The following is a 16,728-nucleotide window of genomic DNA, read 5'->3' as shown; positions in this document are numbered from 1 at the left end:
AAACTGTGCTTGATTACTCTAAGTCTTGTGTTTCCAAATATGCTTCGGCATCACCGTGCCGATAGCTACACGCAGCTGGGGTTTTGATCATGTAGAAGTCACCGTGCAGAGAAACGATATTCTGGCACTGTTGGGTCTTGTGATCGATACACAGGGCCCTCTCTCGGTCCAGTGCATCTTTTGGTGCTCTCGGTCCTGGTTTGTAGTTTTTAGTGTGCAAATCTGGCAAGTCTTTCTGTGAAACAACTCCTCGTGTTGTTCCATGGCTTTGGAAAAACACAGCAGTTTTAGAAATTGCAATGGGTCTCAAGAAAACTAGGGTTTGGGGAAAGAAAGGGTAAAAGAAATTTTACTGCTTTGGGGTGGTGGGTTGAAAGCCAGATGTCACTGATAGGAATCACTATGCTTGGGGAAGGAATTTAGGCCAGCTTGTCCCTGGCTGAGCTGTAACCCCTCAGGAGTTGGGCTTAGGGTCAAACCAGCCCCTTCAGTGCATGGTGGTGGGGTTTCTGTGGTTGAGGGGGGGCGGGGGGGAGAGGAGAGGCCAGCTGAGCAGGGGTTTCCTGGGCTGGAATCTCCTAAGGAACAGAGATCCTGGTGCCTCTGGGAATATGGGTTTAAAGGGAAGCTGGACTTGGGAGGAGCTGGGGCATGCAGTGTGAGGGTATCTCCCAGCCTGGTATCAGCTGAGGGGGCTGGGAGGTGACCCATGGCCCAGGTTTCGTGTAAAGAGCTTTGGGCTTGGATGCGGACAAATCCTCTACCTACCACTGTGGCCCAGGGCAAGTGGTCAGCTGCTCTGCATCAGTTCTATAATAAAACGGTAGAAAGGTGGGCAGGTGGGTGGTGGAGTCTGACCTCTGACATCACATGGGAGAAGGAGGAAAGTCATCAGCCTTCAGGCAATTTCTACAAGGCAGAGGTCAGACCTGCCTCCAGCCTCGAACCTTTACCAATTCCGACCCCAGTCGTCCCTCCCTGGTCACTCTCAACTTCTCTCTCAACAGAGAACTCACAGACAATTCTCATCATGGTTCTCAGGTTTGTTGGGGAAGTTAGCTGGTTACAATTCAGGATCAGAAATGTTTAGGATACAGTTCTTAGGTCAGGACAACCTCTTCTTAGCTGTGTTCGAAGGTAGGGCTCTCTTTTATCCTTGCCCTCGCAGCCACATGGCCCCTTGGCCTCTGCCCCGTTTGGCCAAGGTCACAGAGCTCTTTCAGCTCTGCTGATAAATGCCTGAACACCCCCAACTCTGCCATAAGCCTCAGCCCGAAGGCCTTTGTCGCTAGCTCTGGAGGTCAGCAGACCTAGTTCCCCCAATTCAGTGCCTGGAAACACCTCATCCCACAAGTGAATCTCTGGTTGGAAGGCCCTCAGCTTGACTCACTCCATGGGCCAGCAAGTCTACCACGTTGTCTCTTGCTGTGACCCTTGGTTCAGCTGCTGCCCCTCCTCTGGTGTCATGGCTTTCTGTCCCTGGATTGAGGCAGTTCAATGTGCAGTAATCTTGGGGTACAAAGGATAAGCTGCACTCCCAGCTCTTCATTCTTCTTCTTCTTTTTTTTAATCATTTTATTGGGGCTCGTACAGCTCTTATCCCAATCCATCCATCCATTGTGTCAAGCACATGTACATTTGTTGCCATCCTCCTCCTCAAAACATTTGCTTTCTACTTGGCCAGCTCTTCATTCTTGATGGTAGACAGATCTCCACTGCCTGCTTCTGAGACGGCTCCTCTTCACCCAACAGGATGGCCAAATGGACCAATCTTAACTCAACGCTGATGAAAGCGCTGAGATTCCAGCCACATGAACTCCAGCGGTCTGTCTTGGAGCATCTCAAGTCCCGGAGTGCCTGTGGTGACGTCTGAGCCCTCCCCTCTGCGTCTTTACCCCAGCCAGTGTACAATTCAAATGATGTGGTGGGCCTTGCCTGTGCTCAGCACCCTGAACCATGATGTAGATAGAATCATCCTCATTTAGAGATGCTAAAGAAAGTCCAGGGGAGCCAAGTACCTCACCTGAGGTCACACAGTGAGTGGCTGGCCGCAGCAGGACCTGAATTAGAATCTAGAGGTGACCTCTTCATTCCTGCCTCATGCTGCACCCCCCACCCCCACCCCGCCCCCGAGCCTTCTACCAGGTCACCCAGGTAGCAGCGTCCCTCATTCCACATGTGCCTTAGACATCACTGTCTCCATCTCTTGGTCTGTGCTTATAGTTCATGTGTTCTCGTCTCCCACTCGGTCGTAGCTCCCTTAGGTAGAGGTCTGGGGACCAACAACTGTGTCCTTGGCTGAGTGCCCCCACACATACACACCGGTCCCTAGCATCGCTCCAGGTCACGGTGCGTGGACATCTGGTGGCCAGTGGCCTCTCCCTTTCCCTCAGCCTCCCTGCTGGGCCTCACACTTGGCTCTCTTGGCCCCTGACGCAATGGCAATTAGAAACCAAGCACAGGGATAGAGACATGTCCCATCAGACTCCGAAGGCAGTGGGAGCTGGAGGCCACGGGTATCCTGGGGGCGGCAGAGATGACCTGGGGTTGGGGCAGCTGTGTCAGACCAGAGCACCCTCGCTGGAGAGATGAGGGCAAAGGAGGGTGGGGGGACCTAAAAGAGCCAGGAGCTGCTTCCACTGCCACGTCCCAGTTGGTCCTGGAAATGCCCGAGAGACTGTTTCTAGGGAAAGTGGTGCTTTTCCCAACAGCTACAATCTCTTTGAGGCCAGATGTTTCCAAAGTCATGGTGTTTTTTTAGATTTTAAAATACCATCAGATAACATATCCCATATAAAAACTCACTGTCACTGAGTAGATGCTGACTCATGGTGACCCTCTAGCACAGGCTAGACCTGCCCCTGGGGGGTTCCGAAACTGTAATTTCATGGGAGTAGAAAGCCTTGTCTTTCTCACATAGATCAGTGGGCGGTTTCAAACTTCTGACTTTGCAGGTAGCAGACCAACGTGTAACCACCATGCCACCATGCCACCAGGGGCCCAGGTATATCCCCTGCACTGTAACATAAGACCCGGCAATAGGATATAAGAACCAGGCCATGGGATGCATCAGCAGCCCCGGGGGCACAAACAGGTACGCACTTGGCTGCTAACCAAAAGGTCGGTGGTTTGAATGCACTGAGCAGCTCTGAGGAAGAAAGGCCTGGTGATCTGCTTCCGTAGGTGTGACAGTTAGGGCCACCCCACCACCACCCCGCCCCAGGGGCAGCTCTACCGTGTCATGTAGAGTGGCTGTGGGTCAGAATTGGCTCCATGGCCCCTATAGGCAGAGCAACAACAATATGGGGTATAGACCATGGATAACATATTCACCCCTTCTCCCACCCTCCCACCCCCCCACCTCAGCATGGTCTGGAGTAGCACCCTATAACCAAACACTTTAATGTTGCTGCAGAAAAACCTCCTTAGGTCGGGTTGAAGAAAGCCCGTAAATATTTTCACTTTCGTTCAGGCCAGATCTCACTGCCAAATGCCTTTCCTTGTTCCAAGCTTTCTGGGGCTTGGAGTTTCGGAGCGAGGTTTGTGATCCTGGGTAGGTGTTGCCCCGAGAGGCTGTGCGGGCTGTTTGAACAGAAGCCCTGGCCCGGCTCTTGGCTAGTCCTCACCAAGCGGCTGAAGGGGATCTCAGGCTGCCGAGACCCAGCTTGTCCCCAGGGACTGGGGCTCCCAGGGAAGTGTGTCATCTCGCCAGGACCGAACTGGCCAGAGGGTATGGCTGACTGAGGCCGGTGACCCTGGGGTCTGGTATCAGGAAGGGCACGCACCAGGGATTACAGGCCCGGCCGAGGGCCCAGGAGGACCCGGCCATAGCAGGCTCCTTCAGAGCCAGGGCCCAGGAGGGCAGCTGAGGCCTGAGCTCAGGAAGGGTTGGGACACTTTAGGTGGCCCCTGCAGTGTGGGTGCCAGAAAGACAGGAGGTGGGTGCTGAGGGCGAAGCTGGATGTATACTCTGGGGTTACGGGGCCACCTGCTTGGGGCCGAGCATTGGGGGGGATTTGTGCAGTCAACAGGTGTCTAAAGAACACCTCCTTGGGGAGCGGGCCTGGGCTGGGGAGCAGTGACTCCTTGGCCAGGTGAAACCATGGCCCTGCCAAGGAGCTCACTGGCTTCTCCAAGAGGCCTGCCCGTACCGTCCTGCAGAAGGCGGGGAGCAGTGAAGGGAGCAGGGCTGATGGGGCCGCGCCTGCTTCGTGGGAGAAGCCAGAGGAGGAGGCTGGGTAGTGTGGGCCGTGCTGGCAAGCAAGCAGGGCTTCCTGGTAGAGGCAGAGGCTCATCTAGCCTCCAGCTAGAGCAGTGGTTCTCAACCTTCCCAATGCCGCGACCCTTTCAAACAGCTCCTCATGTGGTGGTGATCCCCCCCAACCCTAACATTATTTTCACTGCTACTTCATAACTGTCATGCTGCTACTGTGAGGAATTGGGCAACCCCTGTGAAAGGTCATGCAACCCCCAAAGGGGTCGCGACCCACAGGCTGAGAACCACTGGGCTAGAGCTTGCTGTGGCCCGGGGAGGACCGCCTTTCTCAGTCCCCACACTTCTGAGCGGAAGTGTTGGAGAAGGCGGTGACTATGAAGCGGCCAGGTCGCTGGGTCACACACCTGGTCTGCACTCGACACTCACCTGGGCAGTTCCAGCCTCCTTAGCTGCACTAGGGCAGGAAGGCCTGGCAATCTGCTCCTGCCAAGTTCCAGCCACGAGCACCTTGGGGAGCAGCTCTACTCTGCCACACAGGGACTCGTGGCCATGGGGGTGGGTCTGTTTTGTTTGCTGTTGTTTGTTTTGCCAGGGCTGTTGGGCGAGACCTTCCAGGCAGGGCTCCCTTGTGAAGGAGGGCTCAGGAGACTGGCTTGGCCTTGGGGGAGGAGGTCAGTCTCTGGCTGCCTCCGAGTACAGGACTTCCCCCAGGGGGGTTGCTGCCAGTCCCTCTCTGGAGGAGCTTGCTCAGCGAAGGACTTCCTCCCCTCCCGTCCCCCCATGTGACCCATTTATCCTCCAGGCTTTTCTGGATGTGCTATCCCTCCCCAGGCATGTCCAGGTGAGGAGGGTCATGCTATCTGGGAGTGTGGAGGTCCACACCTGCGACCTACAGGAAGGCAATTGGAACCTGTGCCTCCTGGCCACCTGGCCTGGAGCACCTGCAAAGAATGTAGTGGCCACATGAGGCAGCCCAGGGCCTCGCTGCTCCAGCCCACAGCCCAGCGGCCCAGCGGGTCTGGGGCTCAGAGCCCAGAGCCTGGAGCCCCGGAACTCCTGAGCATGTCAAACTAGTTAGTTGGTCAGTGAGCCTGGGTTAAATGACTTGGTTGGGGGTGGGGGGTGTTTGCCTCAGGGAGGTACACCCTCAGCAACTGCCCTTCCTGCCTCAGGGGCCCAGCTGTTCCTCTTCTGGGTTAGGGCTGGGCTCTTGACCCCTCCAAGCCAGAGAAGCTTATCTTTAGGCTGTCCAGCACTCTGCTTGCCCCTTCTCACCTCTAGCCCCACCGTCTTTCTCTCGTCACTCTATCACAGTGGTATGATATCAACGCTCACACCTAAGTAGGAATAGGCTGGCCGTTTCTGTAAGCATACGCCCTGTCTTCCAGCTGACAAGGGCCTGAGTGTCAGATCAGGGGAAAACAAATAAAACCAGACTCACCATCATCGGGTTGATGTGACTCTCAGCGACCCTAGAGGGCAGGGCAGAACTGCCCCTGTGAGTTTCTGAGCCGGTCACTCTACGGAAGTAGAAAGCCCGTCTTTCTCTACTGGAAAGTAGCCCTTTAAACCGAAGTCCTCTCCCTTCCTTAGGTCCCCCCTCTTGGGCTGCACAAGGGGTCAGAGAGGCATCTTTCTCTTTGAAACTCACTGCTTCCGTGCTTCCCGTAGCCCAGGCCGGAGCTGTGGCCATGGCTGGCTTTGCTGCCCCGACGGGCTAGTGTGAAATGGAAAGCGGACAAGGCCAAACTCCAAGGGGGGAGCAATCGGATGGCCCACAGCGCAGCAGTCCCAGCCCTGCCACTAACCCAGTGGGACCCTTTGAATAACAAGATCTTCCAGGGGGCCTGCACACTCAGCCAACCCCTCACCCTCTGCCTCTCCCACCCCATCCTGAGACACCTGCCAGGAACCAGCCTGGCAGCCAAAGAAAACAACCTCACTGCCATCCAGTGGATGCCGGCCCTGTGGGACAGGGTAGAACTGCCCTTGTGAGTTTCCAAGACTAACTCTTTACAGGAGTAGAAAGCCTTGGATTTCTTCCATAGAGTGGCTGGTGGTTTCGAACTGCTGACCTTGCAGTTATCTGCTCAACGTGTAACCACTATGCCACCAGGGCTCCTGGGTCTCTAAAACCAGTGGGGACCACCGACTCCTTGTGGCCCGATAGGATGAAGTATAACTGCTGGGAGGCCCCCCCGCTACCCCTGTGGAATGGTCAGGGCATGCAGACCTCCGACTGGCAGTTAGCATCCCAACACTTGATCCGCTGCACCACAAAGGCCCCTCAGGTGTCCTGGCCTTGAAATACAGTGATTCAAACTGTCTACCTTTGGACCCAGGTGAGGAACTGGGGGTTGCCATTACAAACACGGACTTGCTCAGTTGAGGGATCCCTCTGCACATGAGTGACTTGGGGGGTGGGGGCATGGCCCCCTGATCCAAGCAAGCCAGCTTCAACACCTTCTTCAGCTTAGCCGACTGGAGCCCTAGCCAAGCAAGAGAGGGACTGGAGAGCTGAAAGGGGGGCACTTCCTTCCCAGATGTTGAACCAGTGTGCTCCAAATACCCAGGATTTCTGAGAGGCAAAGCGTGCTGGGCTCCTGAAGCCCAGCTGCGGACAGGAAGTGGTCTGCTGCAGGAGCTCCAGAGGCCGCAGCTGGGCCAGCCTCTGGGCTGTATTGGGCCCCAGGGTGATGCGGCTCTGGGTGGACTCCAGGGAGCAGGAGACCAGATGCATTCCTCAGGGTGGCCTTCTGGGGTGTAGAGGAGGCTCAGGACTAGGGAGGACAGGAACGCAGGAAGCAGAAGTGGGTGGGGTGGAGGGAGCCTGGCTGGCAGGGGAGTTGTGAATGGCCTTGTTGATTTTGGTGCTTTGTGGGGACACCTGGGATACACCAAGGCTGTTGGGAAGTCTAAGTGACTGTGGGAGGGAGTGGGAGGAACGCCACCCGGCGACCCTAACTGCTGCCTCTGCCAGGCTGGGTATCAGGGTTGTTCGAGGAAGAGGCAGGGAGTGACCTTGAGCCCTAGAGAGGGAGGTGAGCCTGGGAAGGGGGAGTGGGGTCTGGGTGACTGCCTCTGCTTGCCCCAGAAGGAGAAGGGGAGAGACGTCTGTCTGGGTAGGTGATCAGAGGGTCCCCTGACTCTAGAGAAAGTCCACCCAGCACCATGACACCCTCTTCTCCTGGGCCAGGGGCTACATTGCTTAACTGTGCTGTGCTGGGAGGAGGTGGGTAATGAAGAGCCTGGAGAGAGAGAATGTGTGTGTGTGTGTGTGTGTGTGTGTGTGTGTATGTGTGTGTATATGTGTGTAGGGGGGGGCAGTTGGTGGGGGGAGAGGGGCTGCAGCGTTTGAGATGAAAGGACAAAGGCAGCACTTACCATGCAAATGGCTCTGCAGGAAGGCCTGCCCTTATCAGCATCATCTAATGGGCCTTTTCTGGGCCAGCATCCCTTCTGGCAGTGGCAGACTGGGCGAATCTTTCCTGGTTCCCAAGCAGCAGCCTGCAGTTGGCATGGGCCCTGGTGCCAGGCACAGTTCCTGGCCCCTCCAGCGAAGGGCTCAGACATGCTGGCATTACTGGGTGCCCTGGGAACCACCAGCCACATCCTGGGGGCAGTCGCCTCTGAAACCTTCTGACCTTCAGGAGCAGAAAAGAGGAGGGGCTGAGTCCGGAGGCACCCCCAGCTGATGAGAAGTGCTGCACACCTGGGCAGCCCCAGCCAGCCAGCAGGGCTCCGGAGGCCTCCCCACTGTGCGACCCACCCCCAGAGCCTCACATTGTAGGCAGGACAGGACTGGCCAAGGGGAGGGTCTCTCACCCACATGCTAAAAGTTCAGATCCAGCTCCCTAAACAGCTACTGTTCCTTTGGGAGACAGGCTGGTTAAATGCCTTCTCCTCCTCCCTCAATCCTCTGGACCCAACCCTGTTCCCACCAGACGGAGCTCCTTAGAGGTAGGACTGTGTCCACAGCCCCCAGCACAGAGCCTGGCACATAGTCCTCAACCCCCAACTCACCGCCAGCCCGCCGCCCGTTTCAACTCACAGTGACCCGCAGAACAGAAGAGGCCAGCCTCGTAGGTTTCTGAGGACGTACTCTTGATGGAAGCAAACTGCCTCATCTTTCTGCCATGGAGCTGCTGGTGGATTTGAACTGCTGGCCTTTTGGTTAGCCGGCCAATGTTTAACCCACATGGTAGATGATCAGTGGTGACAAACTCTTAAACAGAACTTATGATGTGCCAGCCTCCACTCTAAGAGCTTTACAAATATCCTCCCATTGAGTCCAGCAGGCCTTGGGGCGGCACTGTTTCACCTGCATGTCCTAGATGAGGTGCAAAGAGGTGAGGTGGCTTACACAGGGAGCACAGCCAGGGAGAGGCAGATCCCTGGCGGTCTGGCTCCCAGCCTGCTCTGCCGCCACAGCAAAGTCAATTGTGGGATGGAATGCACTGGTCTCTGGGTGCCAGAGGCCAGAACAGCCTTGGGCCCCTGTGGTCTGTGGGCCCCCACAAGCTCCAGCAGGAATGGAGGGTCAGGGTGTGAGAGTTGTAGGGGTCCTGCCGACCATAGACACAAACAGCCTCCTGGGAGTCTTCCTCCAAAGCCTGTGAGAGCCTTCTTCTGGTTCTGCTGAAGTACATGGGGGGATGATCAAAAGGTATCTCACTGGGGGTGCGATGGAGGCTTCTGGTCTTATAATCAGTTGGACCCCTAAGGGCCTGGGGAGAGGGCGGTGAAGAGAGTGGAGGGCTTAGATTGGGGCAAGGATGGGGGAAGATGAGAACTGTCACGTGGTGTGGTTGCTTTCTCCACGGGGAAATACAGGCCAGAAATCAGCCTGGAAAGAGGGGAGCCCGTTGGGCCAGAGCGGAGGCAAACCGATCAAGTGTGGGGAGCTGGGGTCCCAGGCCGTGGGTGAGCACTGGAGTCAGGCATCAGCCCAAAGGCGCGCTCATCTGGCCATCCACAGACCGGAAGAGCAATGAGCAACTTTGCAAATGACCCCTACTCTGCTCCTCAGATCAGAAGGCGGGCTACTGGCTTGGCTGAGAGTACAGGACCGGACCCCCCGGGCAGGCAGTGTCTTTATCAGAACCCCAAGTTTCGTCTGGAATCTTAAGACCGCTGACGTTCACTTGGGCTTTCTGGTTGCACATCTTCCTCCACTGGGCTCAGCTCACTTGAGGAGCTTCCTCAAGATGGACAGAGAGAGGCTGATGGTGCGCTTCTCAGGCCCGGGGACCAGAGTGTGGCTTCCTCGGTGGGGAAGGATGGGTTGGACCTGCGACACTCAGAATTCTGGGGTCCAGGAGGAGCCCTTTCCCAGCAGATGCCATGAGGTGGGCAGGCTGGGAAATGGGCTCAGGCATGGCCTACACTGGATGGTGTGAAGTTGTTTCTTCAAAGGAAATCATGATCTCGGGTTTGGGGTGTGTTGTTGCTGCAGATGGAAGCCGTCCAGTCAAGTGGACTCATAGCAGCCCCACAGGACATAGAATCCATCTGCAGGGGGCTCTGGATGGCGATCTACCTGGGAGCACATCGCCAGGGAGGCCCTGGGTGGGTCCCAAACCTTGAACCTCTTGGTTAGGTGCTGAGCGCTGAACTGTTGCACCAGCAGGACTCCATACATTGAGATGTGGAGAACAGATGCCAGGGAAACGGGGCTCTCAGCAGTTCTCCTGGACAGCCAGACAGTCGGCAGCCATTCCAGGCCAGCCCAGGGCCCGGTGTGGCCTGAGGTCCCTGTGCGGTTGGCTGCCTTTCCCCACCATTAATCGCTACTAAGTGTCATTACCGCTAATAAAATTAACCGACTTTATACTGGACTCCTGGAACCATCAATCACAGGGTCTATTACAGGAAATTAAAAACACAGGGGCCTGCCGACGGGCACCAGCGTGTGTGCTGAGCCCGGCTCACAAGCAGCCTAAGGAAGCCTGGCTCTCCGACCACCGAAGGATGAGGCTGCCCCTTCTAGACAGTCACCCACCTTTTCCCTGAGAGGGCGTCTCAGCCAACCACATAGCTGGGAACTAGGAATACTTGGGGAGCAGGGCTTGAAAAGCTCCCCCAATTCTCTTTCCTCTTCTCATTTCTGCTCCTTTCGCTGAGGCTCAGCCACCCCGAGAGAGAACAGGACTACATTTCCTCTGAAATGAATTTGAATTCCCAGAGAATCAACCAATTGGTTCAGCTTGGCCCAATCAACAGGCCAGAGCAGCAAGGTCATGTGGTATAAAATGGCCAGCAGCAGCCACACAGCAACCTTATGGGATGGGCTCCCGACCTGATAGATGCCCCCAGTGGTAATTTTCTTACAGGACTTAGGAGGGAGTGTATTTTTGGAGTAAAAAGTGGTAGCTCTCGGCTGCTGTCCTCCGGCCCAACAGAACAAAGCTCTCTGCTCAGTTGTCTGACATCCCCATGACTGGGTACAGACTGGATGGTTGCACGCCATAGTTTCCGTTGGCCGAGCTTTAGGATTGCCCAGCCTCTCTGCGTAGTCCATCTTAGTTTGGAAGCTCTGTGGAAACTCGTTCAACTTCAGAGTGACACCCAAGGCTCCACTGACTGACTGGGGTGGGGGTGTCCACCCGTGAGGCTCAGTCGGCCGGAAATCGAACCTGGACCACAGTGCATGCATGCTATAATGCAATGTGTAGCACACAGCGGTGTGGCCACTGGGTGCCTTTGAGTTGAGTCCAGTGGACAGCAACCTTCGATGACACACTGAGAACGGCCCCCTAAGGTTTCCTTTAGGGGAGCAGAGCCCCAGGGCTTTCCTCCTGCCCAGCAGCAGCACTGCTGTTCTTAAAAGTACATTTGAGAGGAGCTTTGAAGAAAGTGTAACCCTGTTGGCCCATCCCAACCCTCTTGGCTCATTCTCTCACCTGCCCATCCAATCCCTCTCGGCTTGTTCTCCCATCTGTCCATCCATGACTACAAGGGCGGCATCTAAAATGCTGGTGCTGTGTGAGCAGAAATTTCCCCTCCCACCCCCCTGGTGCAGAGAGCGGCCTTTTAAGGGGCTGGGTGGCTGCCTTTTTCTTCGCTGCCTGCAGCCCATACAGGAGGGAAACTTGTCCCCGTTGGGCCTTCTCAGCTCAAGCTGACATTGGGCTCTGCTCAGGACCTGCCAAGGGTCAAGCTCTAAGGGTTTCCCACCAGGCGACAGGGAGGGGCTTTAGGTGTGGACCTGGTGGACTGGAAATTTACCCATTTGCCCCCAGATGAATGATTAACGGGCCCCTGCCCTCACCCTGTCTGGGAGAGGAGCCCAGGGCCACGCTGGGCCAGGAGGAGCCGCGATAGCATCTGTCTCTGCTCAGGGTTTTCGGAGATATGCTACCCACTGGGTTGGCTGCACCTGATGGATTTGGATTCTGGGGGCGCTTTCTGGGTGCACCTGGGGCTGGGCCAGGTCCCACACCCTCGGCAGAGGCTTCCTGCTCTGGGGGCAGACAGAGTGGGGGTGGCGTCCAGCCAGATGGCCTGGCCGAGGCAGGTGGCTACAAGCAGGAGGGCCATGCTCACTGGACCTGGGCTTCTCAGCCCATTCAGGGCTTGGCCACTGGGTTGGCGGAACCTGAGCAGGAGCGACAAGGCCATCTCCAAGCAGGAGCTCTGAGCATTATCGCCTGCTCCCACCACTGCTGCTTCTCCCTGGCTGACATGTCTCCGGAAGGGACCCCACCCTCCAACTGAGGCTTCAGAATGCTGGGCGCCCCACCCCCAGGGAAGGGGCAGCAAGCCCTCTGACCTAGCGGGGCCATCTCATCGAAGGCTTCAGGGAAGAGGGAAAGCGAGCTCTGATTCTTGTCCCCACTTTGCTGCCTCCTCGGGGAACCGCCGTTTCCTCATCTGGACAAAGGGGGAGGCGAGGCTTGAGAGTGAAACATCGCACCAGGGCGGAAAGGGTATTGAGGCAGTCCAGGTAGCGAGAGGACCTCAGGCACCACGTGGTAAGGGCTTTCCCCAGGAGCCTCCCGGCACCCCTGGAGGCAGATAGGATGGCTCTTCCCACTTTCCAGAGGAGAAAACCACAGCGGCAAGCCACACAGTGAGGGTGCCATAGACCTGGGCTAAGGACCAGGACAGCCTGACTCCAGAGTCCTTGGACTTTGGGGGCTAGAGTCACCAGAACTCTGGGGCTAATGGTCAGATGGAAACTTTAGCTCCTTTGCCTTCATCCATCTATCCACCCGTCCGTCAGTCCATTCAGGTATCCCCCCCAGGTTCTTCCTTTGTCCCTGGCACCAAGTGGGCAGATGGCTGATGCGCGCGGGAAGGGTGGGAACAAGCCACGTAAGTGGGCCGACTTGGGTGGCACCAGAACAGAAGGGAAAGAGGAGCTGGAGGGAGCTCAGACTGCCGTCGACTCAGCCTGTCTCAGCCCGTATGACGACCGTGGTGTTTCTTAAATGTCCCCAGTCATGGGGGGCCACCCTGGCAAGTCGGTAAATGTGCAGATTCCAAGGTCCCGCCCCGGACCAATGGACTCAAGTCGATCAAATGTGGATCTTGGGGACCGGCATAAGCACCCCAGATGCTTGCTCTCCTTGGAGGCCTGTGGAGTCAAGGGAGGAGCCTGGTGTCTGGAAAACGTGGGCTGAGGCTTTCTTTGCATGAGGTGGTGGCTTCCCAGTCTGTGGGGTGGGTGCAGGGTGGTCGAGCCCTCCGAGAAGCCCTGTCCACCACCGCTGCCCCAGGTCCTCAGGGATATTGTCACCCTTCATCTTCCCCAGCACGGGCCCCATCTCACGTGGCATCTCTTCTCTCGCCCTCTCCAGCCTGACCGGCCGGGAGGTCCTAACGCCCTTCCCGGGGCTGGGCACTGTGGCAGCCCCCGTGCAGGGGGGTGTCCATCTGAAGCAGTGTGATCTGCTGAAGCTTTCCCGCCGACAGAAGCAGATGTGCCGGCGTGAGCCAGGCCTGGCGGAGACCCTGCGGGACGCCGCGCACCTCGGCCTGCTGGAATGCCAGTTCCAGTTCCGGAACGAGCGCTGGAATTGCAGTCTGGAGGGCAGGAGCGGCCTGCTCAAGAGAGGTAGGGGGCGTCCCGAGGAGGCCACGCCCGGGTACGGTGCTCACAGATAACCAGATCAAACCAAATCCCCTGCCACCCAGTCGATTCCGACTTAACTGTGACCCGATATAGGGTTTCCAAGGTTGTATATCTTTACGGGAGCAGGCAGCCTCAATTTTCCCCCATGTAGGGGCTGGTGGATTTGAACCACTGACCTGTGGTTAGCAGGCTACACTTAACGACTGCGCCATCATGGTCCTCGGAAATGGCTCAGTCCAGCTGGTACCCACAGTGAGTGGGAGTCGGGATACCTGGGTTAGCCCAGCCCTGTCCCCGCTGTGGGCCATCTCTTCTTTCTGCAGCCTCAGTACCCTTCCCGGGAACCCCTGACCGACCGCCCTCTGTGGCACCGCGGGGCACACACGCCACAGTGAATTGCCAAGCCCATTCCAGGTCTCGATTTCCACCCAGATTCTCAACTTCCATGTTCTTTTTCCATTTTTGTTTTAAAAATGGAACTTTCTGTGTGAATTCCTCTTGTTAAAAAGGAATGTGTCTTTGGTGTTATTGCAAAGGAGCCCTGGTGGTATAGGCGCTCCTGGGGAGAAAGGCGCGGTTTTCTACCCCTGTAAAGATATTCCCCCTCAGAAACCCACTGGGGCAATTCTACCCTGTCCTCTAGGGCCGCTGTGAGGAGGCATCAACTCAAGGGCAGTGACTTGGGTTTTGGGGCTTGGGGGTGCTATAAACATGACAGGGACACTTTCGTGGCACTAATAACGTGCTTGAGTTATGCAACCGTTCCCACCCCCTTTTCTGAGTTGGTCTTCCCCCCCCATGAACATAAACTCACTCCCCCATTCCAACCACCCCCACCCAAGCTTCCTCCCGGAGTTTTCCGGCTGCTGCCATCAGCTGGTCCCCTTGGAGACAGTCCTTCACAAAGTCAAGGATTCTGTTTTCAGGAGGGCATGAGAGGGGGGCTCGCCGGGTGGCCCCTCCTTGGCTGTTGCTGTCTGCTGAACTGACTCCTTACCCTCTCCCCCCACCAACTCCATCCTGGGACCTGCCCAGGTTTCAAGGAGACTGCCTTCCTGTACGCGGTGTCCTCGGCTGCCCTCACCCACGCGCTGGCGCGGGCCTGCAGTGCAGGGCGCATGGAGCGCTGCACCTGCGACGATTCCCCGGGCCTGGAGAGCCGGCAGGCCTGGCAGTGGGGCGTGTGCGGGGACAACCTCAAGTACAGCACCAAGTTCCTGAGCAACTTCCTGGGGCCCAAGCGAGGAAGCAAGGACCTGCGGGCACGAGCAGATGCCCACAACACCCACGTGGGCATCAAGGCAAGTCCCATGCCATCTTGGGCTGCCCAGAGCGCGCGCCTTCCCCAGGTGGGGTGCTGAGCTGGGGAGCAGGGCACACACACACACACACACACACACACACACACACACACACGAAGGGACCTAGCACCTGGACGACTGGGCGGCAGGTGGGAGGCAGGCTTGGGATGGGGCCATGGGGAGGTGGGAGTGTGTTCCCTGAGAGATCGCTATTTCTGAAGACGGGGTCTTCCCAAAGGGACCAGATGCCAACCTGGCTTGAAAGCTTCGATGGAGTGCAGGCTTCCTGTTTCTTCTGTTTAACGGCTGGGAGGACAGAGCAGGCCTTCGGAGGGGAAGGGTCTTTGCCAAAGTCACACCAGCGGGAGAACTATAGGGCAGTAAGTGCCCAGGCCCGCAGAGCAGGGAGGCTGGGAACCCTACCTCCTGCACCCTCACGTCTGGGCAGGACAAAGGCCGCTGTGTTCTGTCGTACACGTTGTAGACGCCTCGAGAACTCTGAGCCCAGGGCAGGAGCAGGGGCTGCTATCCCATCTACTCCACGCTCTCAGGTTGGCCCAGGGCTGCCACTGCCCTGACTGATGTGCTAGGTGCCGTTGGGCTGAGTTTTGCCTCGGTGGCTCTAGGTGACAGGTGACAGAGTAGAACTGCCTTGGGCAGATGGCCAGGTCTGTCTGCCTGGGAACCACTCTGTGGATTTGAACTGCTGACTTAGGCTTAGCAGCCAAGTGCCACCACGAGGCTGCACAATGACGGTGGTGCTTCGTGGGCCATCTGGCCCATCGTGTTCTCCCTCCCTGGCAGATCTCTTACCCTGGAATGACCTTCAGGCCCTAGCCCTGACCTCACCCCCATCTCTGTCCCTGCAGGCTGTGAAGAGTGGCCTCAGGACCACGTGTAAGTGCCATGGCGTGTCAGGCTCCTGTGCCGTGCGCACCTGCTGGAAGCAGCTCTCCCCCTTCCGGGAGACGGGCCAGCTGCTGAAGCTGCGCTACGACTCTGCTGTCAAGGTGGCCAGCGCCACCAACGAGGCCCTGGGCCGCCTGGAGCTTTGGGCCCCCACGCGGTCGGGCAGCCCCGCCAAGGGCCTGGTGCCCCGGTCGGGGGACCTGGTCTACATGGAGGATTCACCCAGTTTCTGCCGGCCCAGCAAGTACTCACCAGGCACGGCGGGCAGGGTGTGCTCCCGGGAGGCCAGCTGCAGCAGCCTGTGCTGTGGGCGCGGCTATGACACCCAGAGCCGCCTGGCTGCCTTCTCCTGCCATTGCCAGGTGCAGTGGTGCTGCTACGTGGAGTGCCAGCAGTGTGTGCAGGAGGAGCTCGTGTATACCTGCAAGCACTAGGCCCGCCGCCCCATGTGCCCACTGGGCACTGCCTGGGCCTCCAGCAGCGTCCGTCCGGTCCTTGACGTGTGCAGGCCAGGGCACCCATGGGTGCAGCTCCCACTCCTGTCCTGCTGCCCCCTTTCTCTCCCTTCATACTCAGCCTGCCCTGAACCCCAGGGTCTCCAGCCTGCTTGAGAACTTGGGGAGGGAGGGCAGAGAGGGAGTGGACCAGGAGGGAGCCCGCAAAGGGAAGGGAGCTGCGGTCATGTTGATTCTTGGGACGGAGGGGCTGGAGCCAGCAGGATGCTTGGGAGTGGGCTTCTGGGACCCCGTCCCACAGGCAGGGGGAGTGCGGCTGGACTGGAGCTGCCCAGCCCTTGGGCTCTGCTCCCATGGCACTGAGCTTACAGGGGCCACTGCCCTTCACTGCCCTGGGGCTTTGCCCTACTGGTAATAGGGAGAAAGGCCAGGTGGTGGGAGGTGTGTTTGGGAGAAAGGAATGTTGTCCAGGCTTGAGTGGACCCAAGTCCGAGATGTACCCCGGAGCCCGTGTCTTTGTGCCGAGCCATCCACATGTCTCTGGGCCGTGGTGAGCACACACCCAGGCATTGCTTCATAAGACCACCAATGGGGGAAAGACAGGGAGGGAGAGCCAGGGCCCCAGGGGGACTCAGTCTGGGCACCAGAGGGACAGGGAGACAGGGGGCCCTCATCCTTCCCCATGGAGAGCCTGTTGTGCTCAACTCCAGTGGCTGGGCTCTGCGTTCATCCAGCACTGGTGCTCCACGAGGTGAGACTCCGCTTACCCTC

General features: G+C 57.7%; 1 protein-coding gene across 1 annotated transcript in view; it reads left to right on the top strand.

The window, feature by feature from the left end:
- The window catches only part of WNT9B (Wnt family member 9B), a 45,226-nt gene extending 29,267 nt beyond the window's left edge, over positions 1-15,959 (top strand). Inside the window, exons 2-4 of the mRNA XM_013005816.2 lie at positions 13,018-13,274; positions 14,328-14,593; positions 15,463-15,959. Coding sequence (XP_012861270.1) covers positions 13,018-13,274; positions 14,328-14,593; positions 15,463-15,936 — 997 coding nt within the window. The 3' untranslated portion in view covers positions 15,937-15,959. The remainder of the gene's footprint in view (positions 1-13,017; positions 13,275-14,327; positions 14,594-15,462) is intronic.
- Positions 15,960-16,728: the final 769 nt, after the last annotated feature.

The sequence above is a fragment of the Echinops telfairi genome, unplaced genomic scaffold, assembly GCF_000313985.2.
Source record: "Echinops telfairi isolate 266 unplaced genomic scaffold, ASM31398v2 ScPeMD7_7458;HRSCAF=8496, whole genome shotgun sequence".
Classification (NCBI taxonomy): Eukaryota; Metazoa; Chordata; class Mammalia; order Afrosoricida; family Tenrecidae; genus Echinops; species Echinops telfairi.
Note: the sequence above shows the minus strand (reverse complement) of the source record. Positions and strands in the feature narration are given on the sequence as shown.